A 19,315-nucleotide genomic window follows, 5' to 3' on the forward strand; every position below is an offset into this window, starting at 1 on the left:
GCATAAAACAGGGAGAAGGGAGCCAAAGGAATAAGGCTGTTGATGCTTTGAGCTTCGTCATTATGAGGGGCAGATAAATCAATGATTAGGCGCTTTTTCCCAGAATATTTACGGGTGGCTATACCTATAGGATTGATGCGAGTCGTTGAAAAGGGCGATTTATCAAATGGACCAATCATGAATCCTTTCTTAACCTCTTTTTCCAGTAATGCATCGACTATCTCAGGCTCCTTCAAAGCAGATTGTAAATTATTGCAAACGAATGACACATTTGGTAACCAAGTCAAACCAGCTATGAACCCTTGAACCAGTCCTGTAATCAAATAATTGACAAAACAGCGGTTAGGATGCTTCTTCAAAGCCTTCCCCAGCTCAGGGACGTTGACCGGGGTTGATGGCTTTATTTTTTCTTTTCCCTTTTCATAAGGCGGGTTCGTCTTGGGCATACTGACTTTGGATGCCCGTCTCCACAGTAGCTGCAAGCATGAATGTATTTACAGTTATAGAACTTACATACATTTTCATTAAAATTATAGCACATAGGAGTCATGAAAGGAGTCATCTTAGACTCTTCATGTTGGGGGCTTGGAAAAGGCTTAGGTGGTAGGCCTATAGCCACAGATTTTGGGCACAGATTGGAGGAGTGAGAGAAGGAGCCACAGATTGAGCAGGAGAGAGCTTGATGTCCCGTGAAATGCCTGCTTATGAGAGTCAGGTCGACTACTGACCAGTCCAGTCTCTGGTTGAACCTCTGGATAAACATAGCAGCTTTTGCGGAAAATGACTTATGGTATTCATAGAATAATGTTCCTCCATAGGTCATGGCCAGATCAGAAATGATGGCTAGATAGGTGTCTAGCTCGGCTCTACGGGATGGATGCACTTCGCATATTACATCTCTGAATACACCAAACGCCACATTAAATTCAGCCAGAGTCAGAGTTTTTGAAAGCCTGGGGTCGCTATCCTTGAGCATCACTGACACATCGCCGCAATCCACAGAACGTCTATCACTTAGGTCTGAGCACAGCAAGATTTTAATTAGATTTATATCGTTACCTGCTAAGATTTGGCTTCTCAGATTGGGAGATATTGCAGCAGCAGGAGGAAAGAATGGAAGCCCGGTGGAGACTGGAACTGCACTTCCCAGCGATCTCCGCGGGACTGTGATGCCATCGATGCTCGCTGGAGTGACGTCACTATTCTGCGTTGCAGGCGTCGGCACCAAGCCTGGCACGACGGCAGAGGAGCGAGACGGGCCCGGAAAAAACGGACTTGCTGAAGGTGCCGAACTGGACTCCAGGGCCTGGATTCTGGAGTTCATGTTGGCAAGCGATGACTGGATGCTGGATAGGGCTGTCAAGACGGGGACGTCCTCGAGGTCCACGGAGTTGGCTGCTGGGGCTGGGACTCGTGCTCTTTTGGACGGCGCAGCGGTGGCTGGAGCTGGAACTGCATTGGAGTTGCGGGAACAGTGTTTCCTTTTCTCGGTGGCTTTCCTGGAGACAGAAGGGGTGGAAGGATCTGCAGGTGTGGGTTCGATTTGGATGTTTTCCAAGAAAAAGGCGAACAGCTCTTCATGAGAAGCTCCAGCTGGAGCCGTAATGTGATTTTTGAACAAGGCTTCCAGGAGCCTGGGCACTGGCCAATCACTCATGCTGGGAGTGCTTGAATGTTTACTTGCCAGACGAGAGCTCCGGCGGATGGAAGCGGCGCTCTCTTCATGGATGGCTATTTCTGGTCTCGGAGGTTACTGTTCCGTTTCAGTGCCACAATGCATCTCTCTCTAAACACATCATGTAGCTGTAATACATGCCAATGTCTGAGAAGGATTCCTTTGATTTTATTGGATAAGGCTGAGTAGTGAAGACTGCAGACCATGCAGTTGTTGGGACTTTTTTTGTGGCTTGTAGTAAAGATTCCCTATCTGTGTAAAGAGCCCGTTTGTAGGCATCCTTCACCACTTTGCGACTGTAGCCCCTCTCTAAAAACCTGGATTTCATATCCTGGACTTTGTAGATGTATTCTCGTCTGCTGGAGTACAATCGTCTCACACAGAGGCTGAACGGGAGATTGTCCTTGATAGATCTGGGGTGGTATGAGGATGCAAGGAGCAGTGTGTCGCGGTCAGTTTCCATCCTGAAAATGAAGGTGAGAACATTGTCCTCTTTCTTAATAAGGATGTCCAAGACACTGATGCTCTCCGAGGAATGGTCCATAGTAAACTTTAGGTTGGGGTCCCATGAGTTCAATAGTGGGAAGAATTGTTGCAGTTTTTCCTTTCTTCCTTTCTTTTCTTATTTATTTGTATTTATGTAACCCAGTTAAAAATATTATGTATGGTTATAAATAATTATAATGTTAAAATACTTAATTGCAATAAATAAGTTTAAAAACGCTAGCCTATTTTATAGGGTTATTTTTCAACGGTTAAAAAATATATAAATTTCATGTTTAAAAAAGATGCTGTGGAATAAATATGCCCTTCAAAGGAGACCAAGGGACTAACAGCAACAGATCCACAGAACTGTAACGTACCACAGTATTTTGTTTTTGCTCACAGAGTGAAGTGACCATTAGTTTTGGGTCTCACCGCTCCCAAGCATCGGCTCAGGCCTGCAACGGTTTTATTTGTTTGGTTGAACATTATTTCTGCCGGCTTGTGTGTGTGTGTGTGTGGTGAGTGTGGGCTCATACTGAAGGTATAACGTTAAAGGTGCATTATTTCATATTTTATGTATTGTTAATTTGACCTTTGCTAAAGTAAACTAAAGGTATGCATATTTTTTAAACTTACCTGAGTTGTGTATTCCATTTTGTTTCTGAATGGGTTTAAAGCTGCATAAGTAAATTTCAGGTCATAGTACCTACATGACTAAATAAATAGATCTTAAGTAGTTACAAACACACTAAGAAGATTAAGTATGGTATTTTGTGTCACAGTTGATTAAAATTCATTAAAGGAACTCAAGATAATATTGAAGTCAGTTAAACTAGGCTAAATAGTTACAAGAACTCAGGGCCCTTCTCTAACAACTAGGGGATAGGTAGGCTACATTTATTAACTCGTTTATTTAACAGGGACAAATGCATAAAACATTGTTTCATATATAAAATACAAAATAGATGCCATGCATACAGGTTTTTAGCCACGGCTAATTTGCAACCTCTGTCACTGGCTAGGCTTTTGGAGTTAAGTACAGGATCATTAAGAGGCAGACAGACAGAGAGAAAGAAAGAAAAAGAGATGGTGACCGGCTGTAGTGTTCTCTATCAAATTTATCCATTTTACCCATTATTGTGTTATTCTCACTTTCATCCTTAAATAGAGAAATGCAGAACAAATTGCGGTCCATTTTGGCTCATTAAGGAACGCAACATCTTGCTCTTAATTAGTGACGATTCCATATCATACAGGACGGGTGACAGCCTGCCGGTAGTTGACAAGTTAGTTAAGTTAGCAAATGTTTATGTTTATTTTTATTTAAGGATCCCCATTAGAAGCACATGGATGTGCCTCTAGTCTTCCTGGGGTCCTCCTGAACATAGAAATACAATACAGACATACAATAATAAAGTACAGTCAACTTAGGATATAAAAACAATCAGGCAAGCTAAGCAGATATACAAATGAGTGAAATTAAGGATAAAGTGATAACAGATAACAGTACAATTAAACATAAAAACAAAGAAAAAAAACACTTGATAGATATAAAGTGATACTAAAGCAAGCAGACTAAACAGATAGATGAAGGCAAGAATTTGAGGATATAAAATAACATAACCTAACAATCAGACATACATAAATGTAGGGGTATGTGTTTATCCTGTTATTTGGCAAGATATTTCTTTGTATGCTTTCTGAAAGTTATTTTGTTATTAACAGTAGATGTCAAGTCACGTCAAAATGTATTTGTATAGCACATTTAAAACAACCACAGTTGACCAAAGTGCTGAACAGGCTGAAAATACCAAAATAAATAGACACACAGGCACAATAGAAGATGAAGTCAAGGTGTCAAGTTCAACTCGAATTAAAAGCCAACGAGAAGAGGTGGGTCTTAAGCAGCGACTAAAAGGTTTCCAGGGTCTCAGCAGTTCTTATATGAATAGGTAAGCTGTTCCAGAGATTAGGGGCAGCCACCGCAAATGCTCGGTGGCCTCTGTTTTTGTGCCTAGATCTCGGAACATCCAAGAGCATCTGGTTGGTCGACCTCAGTGCTCTAACTGGAGTATGATGATGCAGGAGTTCTGCTAGATAAGGTGGGGCCAGCCCATTTAAAACCTTAAAAACAAGCAATAAAATCTTAAAATCAATCCTGAAACGGACAGGAAGCCAGTGGAGGGAGGCCAATACTGGTGTTATGTGATCACGCTTTCTTTTTCCAGTTAGAAGACGAGCGGCTGCATTTTGTACTAACTGCAGACGACGAAGAGACGAATGATCTACACCCACATACAAAGAATTATAGAATCAAAGATATGATATCTTTGATATATCAAAGATATGATATCTTTGGGCAGAGAATTCCAAAGTGCTATTGACCTACCTTCTTGGAGCCAGGAGCATTATGTGACCAGAGGCTGCACCTCTTGTGCTGTAACTATGCCCAGAGGCCATATGTATCTGATGAGCCACGCTGGACGGGTTGTTGGCACTAATGACGTGGCGCAATAGCATTAAGAGACACAAAGACATTTTCTGTTCAACAATCTGCCATGCCAAGTGCGCATGCATATAGTCAACACTTGTCCTGTATGAACAACCGAGTGCCAGACGAGCCGCTTTATTTTGAGCAACCTGCAACTTTTCCAGATCAGATTTTGATGCTGATGACCAGATTACAGGGCAGTATTCTAGGTGAGACAGAACCAAAGACTGAATAACTAATTTGATTATTGAGGGAGTGATGAACGCAGAACACTTCCTAGTCATACTGATTCCTCTTTCCCATTTTTGTGACAATATTATTTATGTGTTTAGACCAGGATAGTGAGCTATCAATAGTTACGCCCAGAAGTTTTATTGTGTTTGCTTGTTCAATATTTTTGGTGCTTATTGCCAATTTTAGTTGAGGGTTGTTGGCCAACATATGTCGGGATCCAAACACAATGGACTTTGTCCTAGAAATATTTAAGACCAACTTGTTGCACTCAACCCCCTTTTAAGTCTATTAGGGCATTACTTAGGGTGCGCGAGTTACCGCTTGAGTAAGCCACCGTTAGCCAGGAGCCTAACCAACCTGTCTAGGTTAGCCTCTGTCTGCTAATGTTACTTGATAAACTCACCTTTAATAGAAAAGAATGAGATGATGAGCTGCGCCCCTTTTGCCTGACATGATGCTGTCTGACCTGCGGTCCAGACCCCGACTTCACGTCTGCCCTCTTAACCACCCTGTCTCCTCAGGGTGGTTAAGGGAGCGTGAGGGGGGGAGGGCAGCAGCAGAGGTATGGATGGGGGCAGAGGTGATGGTGAATGGAGAGCCAGACTGTCCTGCTGAGTCAAACCTATTGAAAAACAGGTTTAATAATAATAATACATTTTATCTGCAAGAGCTTTTCATAGTACTCCAAGACACTTAATATATATAAAACTAGAAGGCCACGCGAGCGCAGACCTCTGCCAAGGTTCGTGCTATTATTGCTTGTTTGTGAGTCGGATCCGCTCCAAAATTTAATGGGTTCTTCCTTGGCCCATGCTACACCCTTGCACGAAGTTTCATGAAAATCGGGGCAATAGTTTTTCCGTAATCCTGCTAACAGACAAACAAACAGGTAATAATTATAAAATACATAAAAAACATTGATACAAAAATTATGATAGTAAATGAAAATGACAAAATAATGGTTCAGCTCATTTGCATGTTCCTGATTCCCCAAAAAAGTCAAACGTGTCCTCTTTCTGAGAGAAAAAGATGGAAAATGGATACTTTAAAAAATAGACATTGCTGTGTCCAAAAGGCACCCATGATGAGGAATGACTCACAAGGATTTAAAATCATGGTGTGTAAGTGAAGAAATCAGTTGAAACCATAGTACAGTATAGGTTTGCATTCATAAATGTCACATTCACACATTAGACACCTCAGTAGACCGTTTTATCCATGCTCTATTTTTGTTTACAACATTTAACTTAAACTGTAGCACAACAGGCTTGAGTTTTGCTATTTTTAAAACTTAATAAAGCTTACCCTTGTTAATGATGAGTGAAAATGAAATGAGTTTCATGAGAACATAAAAGAGCTTGATGAAATCAAAACATGTAGTAATGGAAAAGTATTCCAAATAAATTATAAATACATGCAACACAACACCCACTGTACAGTTGCTGCTACTCTATTGAATCTTATCCTCTGGCATGAACTCCTAAAAGTTTATAAGCACTACACATACCAAAAAAGGCTTGCCAGTAATGGTTGCAATGTTGCAAGCACAAGTGTTAAAGCTTGACCTGATTTATTTATAGATGTGTCTTTTTAATTTGTCAAATCAAAGTCATTAATAACACAGTATGTATGGAAACAAATTACAAATTAAGTAGTATGGTCAAATTTAAATATTTATTTGCAACACTTAATAAAATCTTAAATTGAGTTAAGAGATGTTGGTAAATCTGATGTATTGTAATCGGTGCAAAGATTATACATGTAGGATTGTTTCCTATGTTGAATCTGTTAGATTTTAGGCTTAGCTGGTTCACATATGTTACAGTGTCAGTTAAGAGTTCACTTAAAACACATGAAATATATGGACAGAAAATGATTTCTCATCTTGTATTACATGAGACAGTTGGCAAATTATTTTGCACTACAAGATGGGGACCAATGAAGAGTCAAATGAAAATGCATTAGAGCCTTTTGAAGACATCACCATATTTAGTTTCTGCTTGGCCTGCAGAATGACATTAATATAAGGAGGATCATGATGAGATGGACAGACTGCAGGGGATTTCAGAGACTACGAACTGCTGGTAAGTGAGACTGATGTTTCAGCTGTCATTCTTGGCAAAGAAGTTGTATTAGAGATGCTTAGTGCTTGACACACATGTTTAATTAATAACCAGTTTAATATTTATTAATGGCATGATAATGTGAGATGGGAAAAGCTCTTCAATGTGAATACAAAATATTGCAAATAAGTAAGCTATGAGTCAAGGCTAAAAATCTAGTTGTGTGACTATAATTTAAATGTAGCAAATGTAAATGAGGAATATTATTATAATATGCTAATCTGTAATCTCTATACTACCTGCATCACTTGAAACTAAAAAAAACCCCAAAAACTCTTTGTTCATTTAGGGGTTGTGAAAAGTTCCTCTGTGATTGGGTGGTAGAAAAAGGTGAGAGTTACCTTTTCTCTATTTAAACTACAGAATATAAAGAATCCTTGTATCATACAGTGTTCAGTCTCCAAAGCAAACAATGTACATCAAATAAGAGGAAAGTTAATTTCTGTTTGTCAATCTACAGAAAGCCGCCAACATGAGTACTGACGCGGAGATGGCCGTTTATGGCAAGGCCGCCATTTATCTCCGTAAGCCAGAGAAGGAGAGGATTGAGGCTCAAACCGCACCCTTTGATGCCAAATCCGCTGCATATGTGGCTGATGTTAAGGAGCTGTACCTTAAATGTACAATCCTGAAGAAAGATGGTGGCAAAGTCACCGTGAAAGTTCTTACCAACCAGGAGGTAGGTTGAAGTTTCATGGAAACTCACAGCAGTGAAATTTACCGTTGGAATTTCAACACAAGCTGAAATTGTGTTTCAATATTTCAGGAGAGGACGGTTAAGGAGGATGATGTCACCCCTATGAACCCTCCCAAGTATGACAAAATTGAGGACATGGCCATGATGACCCATCTCAATGAAGCCTCTGTGCTGTATAACCTCAAAGAGCGTTATGCAGCATGGATGATCTACGTAAGCTCTTCTGCCTATGGAGTAAAGTATAATATTGCACATGGACTCATATACAACATACTGTGAGTGGTCATATCCCTCTCATCCCCTTCAGACCTACTCTGGGCTGTTCTGCGCAACTGTGAATCCCTACAAGTGGCTCCCAGTGTACGATGCTGAGGTTGTAGCTGCTTACAGAGGCAAAAAGCGCATGGAGGCTCCACCCCACATCTTCTCTGTCTCTGACAATGCCTACCAGTTCATGGCTACTGGTATGTTCTTGTCAAGAAAATGTATAAACTATCAATAAACTCAATAACTTATGTTACATAGATAAGAAATACATTTCTTCATTTTTCCTTTTGCAGATAGGGAGAACCAGTCTGTCTTGATCACGTAAGTTTTACATCTATTGCACCTCTGTAAGACCAGTAGCATCAAATGAATTGAGTTAATTTCTCTGAATCTACATATCCATCCCCAGTGGAGAATCTGGTGCTGGAAAGACTGTGAACACCAAGCGTGTCATCCAGTACTTTGCAACAATCTCAGTGGGTGGTGGAGAAAAGAAGAAGGAGCAAACACCAGGGAAGATGCAGGTATATTATCATGAGAATTTTCTAAAAACATTGAAAACATTTATGAAAAATGAACACAAAATAGAAATGTACTACTGAAACGAATTTTAAAATAAAAAAAATGGATTTCAGGGGTCACTGGAGGACCAGATTATTGCAGCCAATCCCTTGCTGGAAGCCTATGGTAATGCCAAGACTGTGAGGAATGACAATTCCTCTCGTTTTGTAAGTATGGAGGGATTTCACACTGTGAGAAATATCTTCAATTATATACTGCCTATGCAGAGGGATGTTAAACAATACGCTATTCCAAACAGGGTAAATTCATCAGAATCCATTTTGGCACAACTGGTAAACTGGCTAGTGCTGATATTGAGACATGTAAGTATCAACTTCACATATTAAATGGAATGACTGGCATTATCAGTGGTGCAGATTTTGAATCATGAACAATGCTTATAGATCTGCTGGAGAAGTCTAGAGTGACGTTCCAGCTTCCTGATGAGAGAGGCTACCACATCTTCTACCAGATGATGACCAACCACAAACCTGAGCTGATTGGTGAGCTAAACATTGTGATACAATGTTAAAACAACCCACGTTGTTCACATGGTCCATAACCAGTCATTACTTTAAACCTTTTTTGATCTCCAGAAATGACGCTCATCACCACCAACCCCTATGACTTCCCCATGTGCAGTATGGGTCAGATTACTGTGGCCAGCATTGATGACAAAGAAGAGTTGGTTGCCACTGATGTCAGTGATGTTCACTCTCATTTTCATTTTCTGAATCTATTATACATTCAATATTCCATCACAATTACTCAGTAAAATGTATTTTCCATAGTGACTTTTACTCAGTGTCAATATCTCTATTGATCGCAGACTGCTATTGACATTCTGGGCTTCACCAATGAGGAGAAGATGGGCATCTACAAGTTTACCGGTGCTGTGCTCCACCATGGTAACATGAAGTTCAAGCAGAAGCAGCGTGAAGAGCAGGCTGAGCCAGATGGCACAGAGGGTGAGGATTAACTTCATGGATGAGTTAAAAAACCTCTGGCGTTAAACGAATCAAATATGCGTTTTCTATTATGTCACATTTTACAAATCAGTCATATATCTAGTAAATGTATTTTTGTGACATTTTCAGAGGCTGACAAGATTTCTTACTTGCTGGGCCTGAACTCGGCTGACATGCTGAAGGCTCTGTGCTACCCCAGAGTGAAGGTCGGAAATGAGTATGTCACCAAGGGACAGACTGTGCCACAGGTCAGCAGATTATTCTGTTGTTTAATTCATTCCATACAATCTCATAATTAAGTCAAGGGCCAGTGCATGAATGTGGTGAAGTTCCTTATGAAGCTGAAGTATGTAGAAAGTATTTCTGTTGTAATGGAGGAATTTCATGAATTACATTTATCTGGAATAGATAGTTTGCATCTGAATGTCCTCTGTTACCTGTCACTGCATGTGTCGATTGCCGTATTGTTAGTTCTGTTTCAGTTAAAATTGTACTGCTAGACATAATATTTGTCCTGTAGGCAAAAAAATCAAGTAATCCAATGTCTAAATTTCAGTTGAAGGATCTGTACTTTATTAAATCTGTGAGAGGACCCTCTTTGTGACACTGTGGATTCTAATGATATTGATTCAATTGAAACTTGAAACTCATCAGGTCAACAACTCAGTGAGTGCCCTGGCTAAGTCTATCTATGAAAGAATGTTCTTGTGGATGGTCATCCGCATCAACCAAATGCTGGACACCAAGCAGCCAAGGCAATTCTTCATTGGTGTGCTGGACATTGCTGGTTTTGAAATCTTTGATGTAAGTATCCGTTCATGGTAATGGATTGAGAAGATAATTTTGTAACAGAAGTTTTTTGTTTGCGATATATTAGGTTAATCCTATTTCCACTGACAGTACAACAGCATGGAGCAGTTGTGTATCAACTTCACCAATGAGAAACTGCAACAGTTCTTCAACCACCACATGTTTGTCCTGGAGCAAGAGGAGTACAAGAAGGAGGGTATCATCTGGGAGTTCATTGACTTTGGCATGGACTTGGCTGCCTGCATTGAGCTCATTGAAAAGGTACACAATAATGTTGTGACTTTATGTTAGAATTCATGATATGCTACAACAGTGCCTCTTCATGATGCATCTCTTTGCACTTTTTATACAGCCCATGGGCATCTTCTCCATCCTTGAAGAGGAGTGCATGTTCCCAAAGGCCTCAGACACTACCTTCAAGAACAAGTTGTATGACCAGCACCTTGGTAAAAACAAAGCATTTGAGAAGCCCAAGCCAGCCAAAGGCAAGGCTGAGGCCCATTTCTCTCTGGTGCACTATGCTGGAACTGTGGACTACAATATCTGTGGCTGGCTGGACAAGAACAAGGATCCCCTGAACGACTCTGTTGTTCAGCTGTACCAGAAGTCTGGTGTTAAACTGTTGCCTGTCCTGTATCCCCCTGTCGTTGAAGGTACAGTATCACTTTATAACGCTGGTTAGGATTACGGGAATTCATGTTTCTGTCTTTAAGATAAACAATATGCCTACTCAAAAAAGTCAGTTGAATGATAACTTTCCAGCTTATCATAAGTAAACAACATTGAACCTATCAACTCATGATATTAATAAATCAAAATCAACAGAGACTGGCGGTGGCAAGAAGGGAGGCAAGAAGAAGGGTGGTTCCATGCAGACTGTGTCCTCACAGTTCAGGGTAAATTTTAAGAACAGCCTTAAGTGCCTGTTCGTAATTAAACTCAAATAAATGCAAGTTTTTATTTTTATTTTATGCTTTTCATGAACATATTCTGGTTTTATCTTGTATCTACAGGAGAACTTGGGCAAGCTTATGACCAACTTGAGGAGCACTCATCCTCACTTTGTACGTTGCCTGATTCCCAATGAGTCAAAGACTCCAGGTACACTGATAGCTAACCAATGTTCTTAATATTGTCCATACAGTTTGCAGTCATTGAACACAGCTTGGCGGTAGTGGGTCTTTTACTTTGTCATAATAATTATGAAGTAACAACCTCTTCACAGGTCTGATGGAAAACTTCCTGGTTATCCACCAGCTGAGGTGTAACGGTGTGCTGGAGGGTATCAGAATCTGCAGGAAAGGTTTCCCCAGCAGAATCCTCTATGCTGACTTCAAGCAGAGGTATTACCTAATTTACCACAGAGTTTTCCTAACTTTGAAAAGAAGGTCCCGAATGTGACCATTAACTGTTTTGCAATAGGTACAAAGTACTGAATGCCAGTGTCATCCCTGAGGGACAATTCATTGACAACAAGAAGGCCTCTGAGAAGCTGCTTGGGTCAATTGATGTGAATCATGAGGAGTATAAATTTGGACACACCAAGGTAAACAATTGAGTAAGAAAAAACTAAGCTCTGTTTCATGGATGAAAATCAATTGTCCATAATATTTTTATATTCTCGTCAGGTGTTCTTCAAAGCTGGTCTACTAGGTACCCTTGAGGAGATGCGAGATGAGAAGCTTGCTTCTCTGGTCACCATGACTCAGGCTCTCTGCCGTGCCTATGTCATGAGGAAGGAGTTTGTGAAGATGATGGAAAGGAGGCAAGTGGAAATTCTAACCATATATTTAGGCTAAATGCAGTGCCAAAATGACTTTGTACATAACACAGTGATTTCCTTCCATAGGGAAGCCATTTACAGCATCCAGTACAATATCCGCTCATTCATGAATGTGAAACACTGGCCATGGATGAAGGTGTACTACAAGATTAAGCCCCTTCTGAAGAGTGCTGAAACTGAAAAGGAGCTGCAGAACATGAAGGAAAACTATGAGAAGATGAAAACAGACCTGGCCACAGCCCAGGCTAAGAAGAAGGAACTGGAGGAGAAGATGGTGTCTCTTCTGCAGGAGAAGAATGATCTGCAGCTGCAAGTGGCATCTGTGAGTAAATGTCAACAGAAAGCTTTGTTGATTTCTCACATCTTTTCCAGAGCAAATGTTGAAATGTTTTCCCCTTTTCACTTTTGCTCTAACTAGGAAGGAGAGAATCTGTCAGATGCTGAGGAGAGATGTGAGGGACTTATCAAGAGTAAGATCCAGATGGAGGCAAAACTCAAAGAGACAACTGAGAGACTGGAGGATGAGGAGGAAATCAATGCTGAGCTAACTGCCAAGAAGAGGAAACTGGAGGATGAATGCTCTGAGCTCAAGAAGGACATTGATGACCTGGAGCTTACCTTAGCCAAAGTGGAGAAGGAGAAGCATGCCACTGAGAACAAGGTTCATGGATATTCACTCTGTCCAATATATCATCCAATATTTGAATAATTACCCAATTATGACAATATGTTTTTACATATTCAGGTGAAGAACCTGACTGAAGAGATGGCTTCTCAAGATGAGAGCATTGCTAAGCTGACAAAGGAGAAGAAAGCCCTCCAAGAGGCACATCAGCAGACTCTTGATGACCTGCAGGCAGAGGAAGACAAAGTCAACACTCTGACCAAGGCCAAGACCAAGCTTGAGCAACAAGTGGATGATGTGAGTTCATGAACATGCTATTTGCTATTCAATAAGAATATATGCCTGCTGTAATTATAAACATGTGGTATTTTGCAGCTTGAAGGTTCTCTGGAGCAAGAGAAGAAGCTCCGCATGGACCTTGAGAGAGCAAAGAGGAAGCTTGAGGGTGATCTGAAACTGGCCCAGGAATCCATCATGGATCTTGAGAATGACAAGCAGCAGTCTGACGAGAAAATCAAGAAGTAATGTGGACAGAATTTGAAAACTGTATGCACAAAATATGTTATTGCAACCAGTATCTTATGATGATGTCATTTACTCAACAGGAGGGACTTTGAGATAAGCCAGCATCTCAGTAAGATTGAAGATGAACAATCCTTGGGTGCTCAGCTACAGAAGAAGATTAAAGAGCTCCAGGTGTGTAATGTTTGATTTCAAATCTATGCCAAACTTATCATTGAGTTTTTATGCAATGTGTCAGTTGCATACATTCATTTAACAATATTTCTTAACTTTAAAGGCTCGTATTGAGGAACTGGAGGAAGAGATCGAGGCTGAGCGTGCTGCTCGCGCCAAGGTTGAGAAGCAGAGAGCTGACCTCTCCAGGGAACTTGAAGAGATCAGTGAGAGACTTGAGGAGGCCGGTGGAGCCACTGCTGCTCAGATTGAGATGAACAAGAAGCGTGAAGCTGAGTTCCAGAAGCTGCGTCGTGACCTTGAGGAGTCCACCTTACAACATGAAGCCACTGCTGCTGCTCTCCGCAAGAAGCAGGCTGACAGTGTTGCAGAGCTGGGAGAACAGATCGACAACCTGCAGCGTGTCAAGCAGAAGCTGGAGAAGGAGAAGAGTGAATACAAGATGGAGATTGATGACCTGTCTAGCAACATGGAAGCTGTGGCAAAATCCAAGGTATAATGTTATTTTATATACATATGTACTGTATATTCACACTTGAGGAAAAACTTGTATTAGTGGAAGAATTACTGAACCTGTCTAATGTTGATAAACAGGGAAATCTCGAGAAGATGTGCCGCACCCTTGAGGACCAGTTCAGTGAAATTAAGGCTAAGAATGATGAGAATGTTCGCCAGATAAATGACATCAGCGCTCAGAGAGCAAGACTGATGACAGAGAATGGCAAGTCTTACTTTCATTGACTTGTTCATAAAAAATACCAATGTACTTTTGAACTCAATCCATAATTAGACTCAATCTATAATTAGAAACCATTTTTTACTCAATGCTGGGTCAGTTGAAAATGAATAAATTTCAACCAAAAAAAATCTATTTCCATCTAGGTGAGTTTGGTCGTCAGCTTGAGGAGAAAGAAGCCCTTGTCTCCCAGCTGACCAGAGGCAAGCAAGCCTTCACACAGCAGATTGAGGAGCTGAAGAGACAAATTGAGGAGGAAGTTAAGGTGAGGAAAATTGTCAGAGATTTCATGGTTCTTTAAGGATTGCATGTTCATATATTCAGTGGTTTTTATTTTAATAATCTTTTCCAGGCTAAGAATGCCCTTGCCCACGGTGTGCAATCAGCCCGCCATGACTGTGATCTTCTGAGGGAGCAGTTTGAGGAGGAGCAGGAGGCCAAGGCAGAGCTGCAACGTGGAATGTCCAAGGCCAACAGTGAAGTGGCCCAATGGAGGAGCAAGTATGAAACTGATGCTATCCAGCGCACTGAGGAGCTTGAAGAGTCAAAGTGAGTCAATGAAGATTTTGTTTTTCCTACACTGTCTCTACAAAATACTTGTTAGAATAGTATACATGAATGATTACATGTGGCAAATGCTTAACAGGAAAAAGCTTGCCCAGCGCCTTCAGGAAGCTGAGGAACAGATTGAGGCTGTGAACTCCAAGTGTGCGTCTCTGGAGAAAACCAAACAGAGGCTCCAGGGCGAGGTGGAGGACCTCATGATTGATGTGGAGAGAGCCAATGGTTTGGCTGCCAACCTTGACAAGAAGCAGAGGAACTTTGATAAGGTGTGTTGACACTGATTACCTTGTCACAGCCACTGGAAGTGTCAAAGTATAACCATTCCAAAATTGGGTCACATTTCTCATTTTATTTAAATTGCTATGCAGGTTCTGGCAGAATGGAAGCAGAAATATGAGGAGGGTCAGGCAGAGCTTGAGGGAGCTCAGAAAGAGGCTCGTTCTCTCAGCACTGAGCTGTTCAAGATGAAAAACTCTTACGAGGAAGCTCTGGATCAGCTGGAGACCCTGAAGCGCGAGAACAAGAACCTGCAACGTGAGTTCTTATCTGATAATGTTGGCAATAGTAATTTGAAATATGTTCATGATTGTTAATATGTATACATCAGTTAGAATGGGACACATAGCCTTAACCTAAACATATACAACCTTCTGCAGAGGAAATCTCAGACCTGACTGAACAGATTGGTGAGACTGGAAAAAGCATCCATGAGCTGGAGAAGTCCAAGAAGCAGGTGGAGACAGAGAAGTCAGAGATCCAGTCAGCTCTTGAGGAGGCTGAGGTGAAATTTCAACTGGAAAGCTTAGCATTAGAATTACTAATGACTATGTTTTCCTTTGTCCATGAAATTGACATATCTTATTGAACAACAGAGACATGCCCAATATTACATTCAGAAGGCAACATGGGCTATGTTTTTATATTTGTTACATTTTAGGGAACTCTGGAACATGAGGAGTCCAAGATTCTGCGTGTCCAGCTGGAGCTCAACCAGATCAAAGGTGAGGTTGACAGAAAGCTGGCAGAGAAAGATGAGGAAATGGAGCAGATCAAGAGGAACAGCCAGAGGGTGATTGACTCCATGCAGAGCACTCTTGACTCTGAGGTCAGGAGCAGGAACGATGCCCTGAGAATCAAGAAGAAGATGGAGGGAGATCTGAACGAGATGGAGATTCAGCTGAGTCATGCTAACCGCCAGGCTTCTGAGGCCCAGAAGCAGCTGAGGAATGTCCAGGGACAACTGAAGGTACATCACAACAACTGTACATGCCATTCTATGTGCAGCAACATTCTGATCTTTTTCTGTTTCTACAACACAATCTTCACATTAGGATGCCCAGTTGCACCTTGATGATGCTCTCAGAGCACAGGAAGACCTCAAGGAGCAAGCCGCTATGGTTGAGCGTAGGAATGGTCTCATGGTGGCTGAAATTGAAGAGCTGAGGGTTGGTCTGGAACAGACAGAGAGAGGCCGTAAAGTGGCTGAGCAAGAGCTGGTGGATGCTAGTGAGCGTGTTGGATTGCTGCACTCTCAGGTAAAAACAAATTCTTCACTAATTCTATAATCAATACATTTTTAAATAATACGTGCACATCATTGCTAAACTGTATTTTTCCTTCTTCTTCCTAGAATACAAGCCTTATGAACACAAAGAAGAAGCTGGAGACTGACCTGGTCCAAGTCCAGAGTGAAGTAGATGACAGTGTTCAGGAGGCAAGAAATGCAGAGGAGAAGGCCAAGAAAGCCATCACTGATGTGGGTTTACATTTTATTTCATAGGCATCCAGATCTCATCCATACATCTGGAAGAACATGCATTTCTTATTAAATGAATGAATATAAATGATTAATTTTCTAGGCTGCTATGATGGCTGAAGAGCTGAAGAAAGAACAGGACACTAGCAGTCATCTGGAGAGGATGAAGAAGAACCTGGAGATCACAGTCAAGGACCTGCAGCACCGCCTGGATGAGGCTGAGAACTTGGCCATGAAGGGTGGCAAGAAACAGCTCCAAAAACTGGAGTCCAGGGTAAGATAAAACAAATCACTCGATGGTTTAGGACCTAAATACATCTCTGATCTCTTACAATAATAACCCTTGACCCCTTAGGTCATATGGGGCCAGTCTGATAACTACCCACAGAGTTAAAACTAAGCATGGTGAGGCAGCATTTAGTTATTATGCTACACATAATTGGAAGAAAATTCCAGAAGATCTCAGAGGTTTGACCAACTTTGACCACTTTTAAAACTTGGCTCAAAACTTTTATGTTCTGCACTGCCTATGCAACTTGACCTTTACTCTTTTCATGCATTTCATTTTCTTATTTATTCTTTCCTCTTATACACTTTTTTAAATATTTTTTTAATTTGTTTTTTGTCTGTATTTCTAATCTAATTCTTATTTACCTTGTGTAAAGCACTTTAAATTGCCTTTTTGTACGAAATGTGCAATATAAATAAACTTGCCTTGCCTTACACAGATTTACAGTAAATGACATTACAAAATATGCAGAATAAGTCTCATAGTTTATAATTCATTTCTCAAGGTGCGTGAGCTGGAGGCAGAGGTTGAAGCTGAACAGAGACGTGGAGCAGACGCTGTTAAAGGTGTCCGTAAATATGAGAGGAGAGTGAAGGAACTCACATACCAGGTATACCAAGCTTACTTTTGTAACAGTGTTCCTATTGACTAAATGACCATATTAAAAGATATGCCAATTATTAATGGTCATTCATGTTTGTGTTCATACTTACATTAGACTGAAGAGGACAAGAAGAATGGCACCCGGCTGCAGGCTCTGGTAGACAAGCTGCAACTGAAGGTGAAGGCCTACAAGAGGCAGGCTGAGGAAGCGGTAAGTTGAAATCATGTAAAAATGCTTCATCTATTTGCAAACGTTTTCACAATTTTTACTCTAGTCTTAGGATTTGCAATGAGAATTTATGATGGTTTCACAGGAGGAGCAGGCCAACACTCACCTGACAAAGTGCAGGAAGATTCAGCACGAGTTGGAGGAGGCTGAAGAGCGAGCTGATATTGCCGAATCTCAGGTCAACAAGCTGAGAGCTAAGAGCCGTGACTCTGGCAAGGTAAACACACGTTTTTCATCAGTGCACATTAAAAGACCTTTCACACCAAGTGCGAATTTCGGTGCGGATTATTGGCACAGAGATTTATAAAAATAGATTTCTTGGGTAATAATGGAAGCTTGCACACCAGGGCGGAACTTTGTGCGGCAAGAAAAAAAATCAGAACCACTTTGTCCTCTGCGGAATTCTGTCTGCGAAAATATACACCTGACCAATGAAATCGTTTGCTTTCTATGATGTCACATTTTCAAACATTGTCCCGGGCTGAAATCAATATGTGTGTCTTTCGATCACTAAAAGGCTTGGGTACGTGGATGATAGTAAACGCCCATCCAGCCTTCTGACCACACCGCCATGCACCTTTACGCACCATTTCAGTGCATGTTTTTCTATTAACACTAGAAAGGCCATGGGCTGGCGTTGAGATTTTAAATTAAATTTCTGAAACACTGGAAATACTAGGTCTCATCTCATCCTTCCATGACTTTTTGAAAGATTCATTGCGCAGCACTGCACTTCTGTATTTCCATGGAATATCCAAACATAAATATCAACAGCTAGCTACTCGTCAGAAACACCCCTTTTTATACAATGCATGCCAAGGAACCGCTTCAGAGAAATCCAGTGAGAGTGTGTTGACTGTGGGTCAGAGGAGAGGAGAGGAGATGAGTGCTGCGTAATGCATGTTCCCAAAAGGATTTAATGGACAGAGCGCAAAAGCTGAGTTATCCATCTCTCCATGGTCTCCTTCTTTCTTTTCTATATTTGTTTGGTTTCTATTATAATTCAATTATATTCATCATGGACTAATGAGTAGTCCTAAACACCCCAATGATATTATACCATTTTAAACTTTTATTTATTTATTTATTTAAAAAAAAAAAGAATACAGATTCCATAAGTAAAATTTATAATCACTTACAGGCTTTATGTTTGAGCACTGTTGTTGCTGAATCCTGAAGAAAGTTTGATTATTGAATAACTTTTGTGTTATAGCCACATATTTCAGTATGCAGTTATAGGCTGCTCCTGGATGAGCCTAGAAACTCTGTGTTCCATCCGCAAAATAGGATGGGCCCAACTCTTTCTCCTCTTTTTACTGTTTAAAAGAATGAAGATATCGTTGTTGTGACTGCTACTTTCTATGTCCATTTTCTTTCAGATAATAAACAGGATTTTTTTTCAGTTGGTGCGAAATTGGAACACTAGAATGCGAAAATGTTGCACCTGACTCGGTGTGTAAGCTTCACATGCGGAAAATTCCCACATGAATATTCCACAAATCCTTCCCGCATTTTCGTCTCGCACCGGTGTGAAACAGCTTTAATTCATGGAATATTAATGTTGAAATTACTGAAAATTTTTATTTGGTTTTAGTCTAAAAATATGTTTATTTTTCACAGGGAAAAGAAGCAGCTGAATAAGTTCTCTTATTAAAAGCATCACAATAAGTCATAAAATATGATGACATTGTTGATTGCATACAATAAATGTTACCACAAATA

General features: G+C 40.8%; 1 protein-coding gene across 1 annotated transcript; it reads left to right on the plus strand.

Annotated features, from left to right (window-relative positions):
• Positions 1-7,481: 7,481 nt before the first annotated feature.
• On the plus strand, positions 7,482-19,315 carry LOC139657647 (myosin heavy chain, fast skeletal muscle-like). Its single transcript, XM_071535546.1, has 39 exons — positions 7,482-7,688; positions 7,776-7,919; positions 8,014-8,170; positions 8,267-8,294; positions 8,383-8,497; positions 8,609-8,701; positions 8,794-8,857; positions 8,939-9,037; positions 9,131-9,234; positions 9,364-9,502; positions 9,632-9,750; positions 10,157-10,306; positions 10,403-10,573; positions 10,665-10,965; positions 11,138-11,208; positions 11,326-11,413; positions 11,538-11,655; positions 11,735-11,858; positions 11,941-12,077; positions 12,162-12,417; positions 12,514-12,756; positions 12,841-13,017; positions 13,096-13,241; positions 13,326-13,416; positions 13,520-13,909; positions 14,011-14,137; positions 14,299-14,417; positions 14,505-14,701; positions 14,799-14,982; positions 15,085-15,250; positions 15,373-15,497; positions 15,654-15,962; positions 16,048-16,251; positions 16,347-16,472; positions 16,576-16,746; positions 17,267-17,371; positions 17,480-17,575; positions 17,679-17,810; positions 19,214-19,315. Exons 1-39 carry the CDS (start codon positions 7,482-7,484, stop codon positions 19,232-19,234), a joined length of 5,814 nt encoding a protein of 1,937 aa, XP_071391647.1. The 3' UTR covers positions 19,235-19,315.

The sequence above is a fragment of the Centroberyx affinis genome, unplaced genomic scaffold (genome assembly GCF_046629955.1).
Source record: "Centroberyx affinis isolate AG114_WGS23_722 - 3 ecotype Tasmania unplaced genomic scaffold, CSIRO-AGI_Caff_v1 ptg002728l_1, whole genome shotgun sequence".
Taxonomy (NCBI): Eukaryota; Metazoa; Chordata; class Actinopteri; order Beryciformes; family Berycidae; genus Centroberyx; species Centroberyx affinis.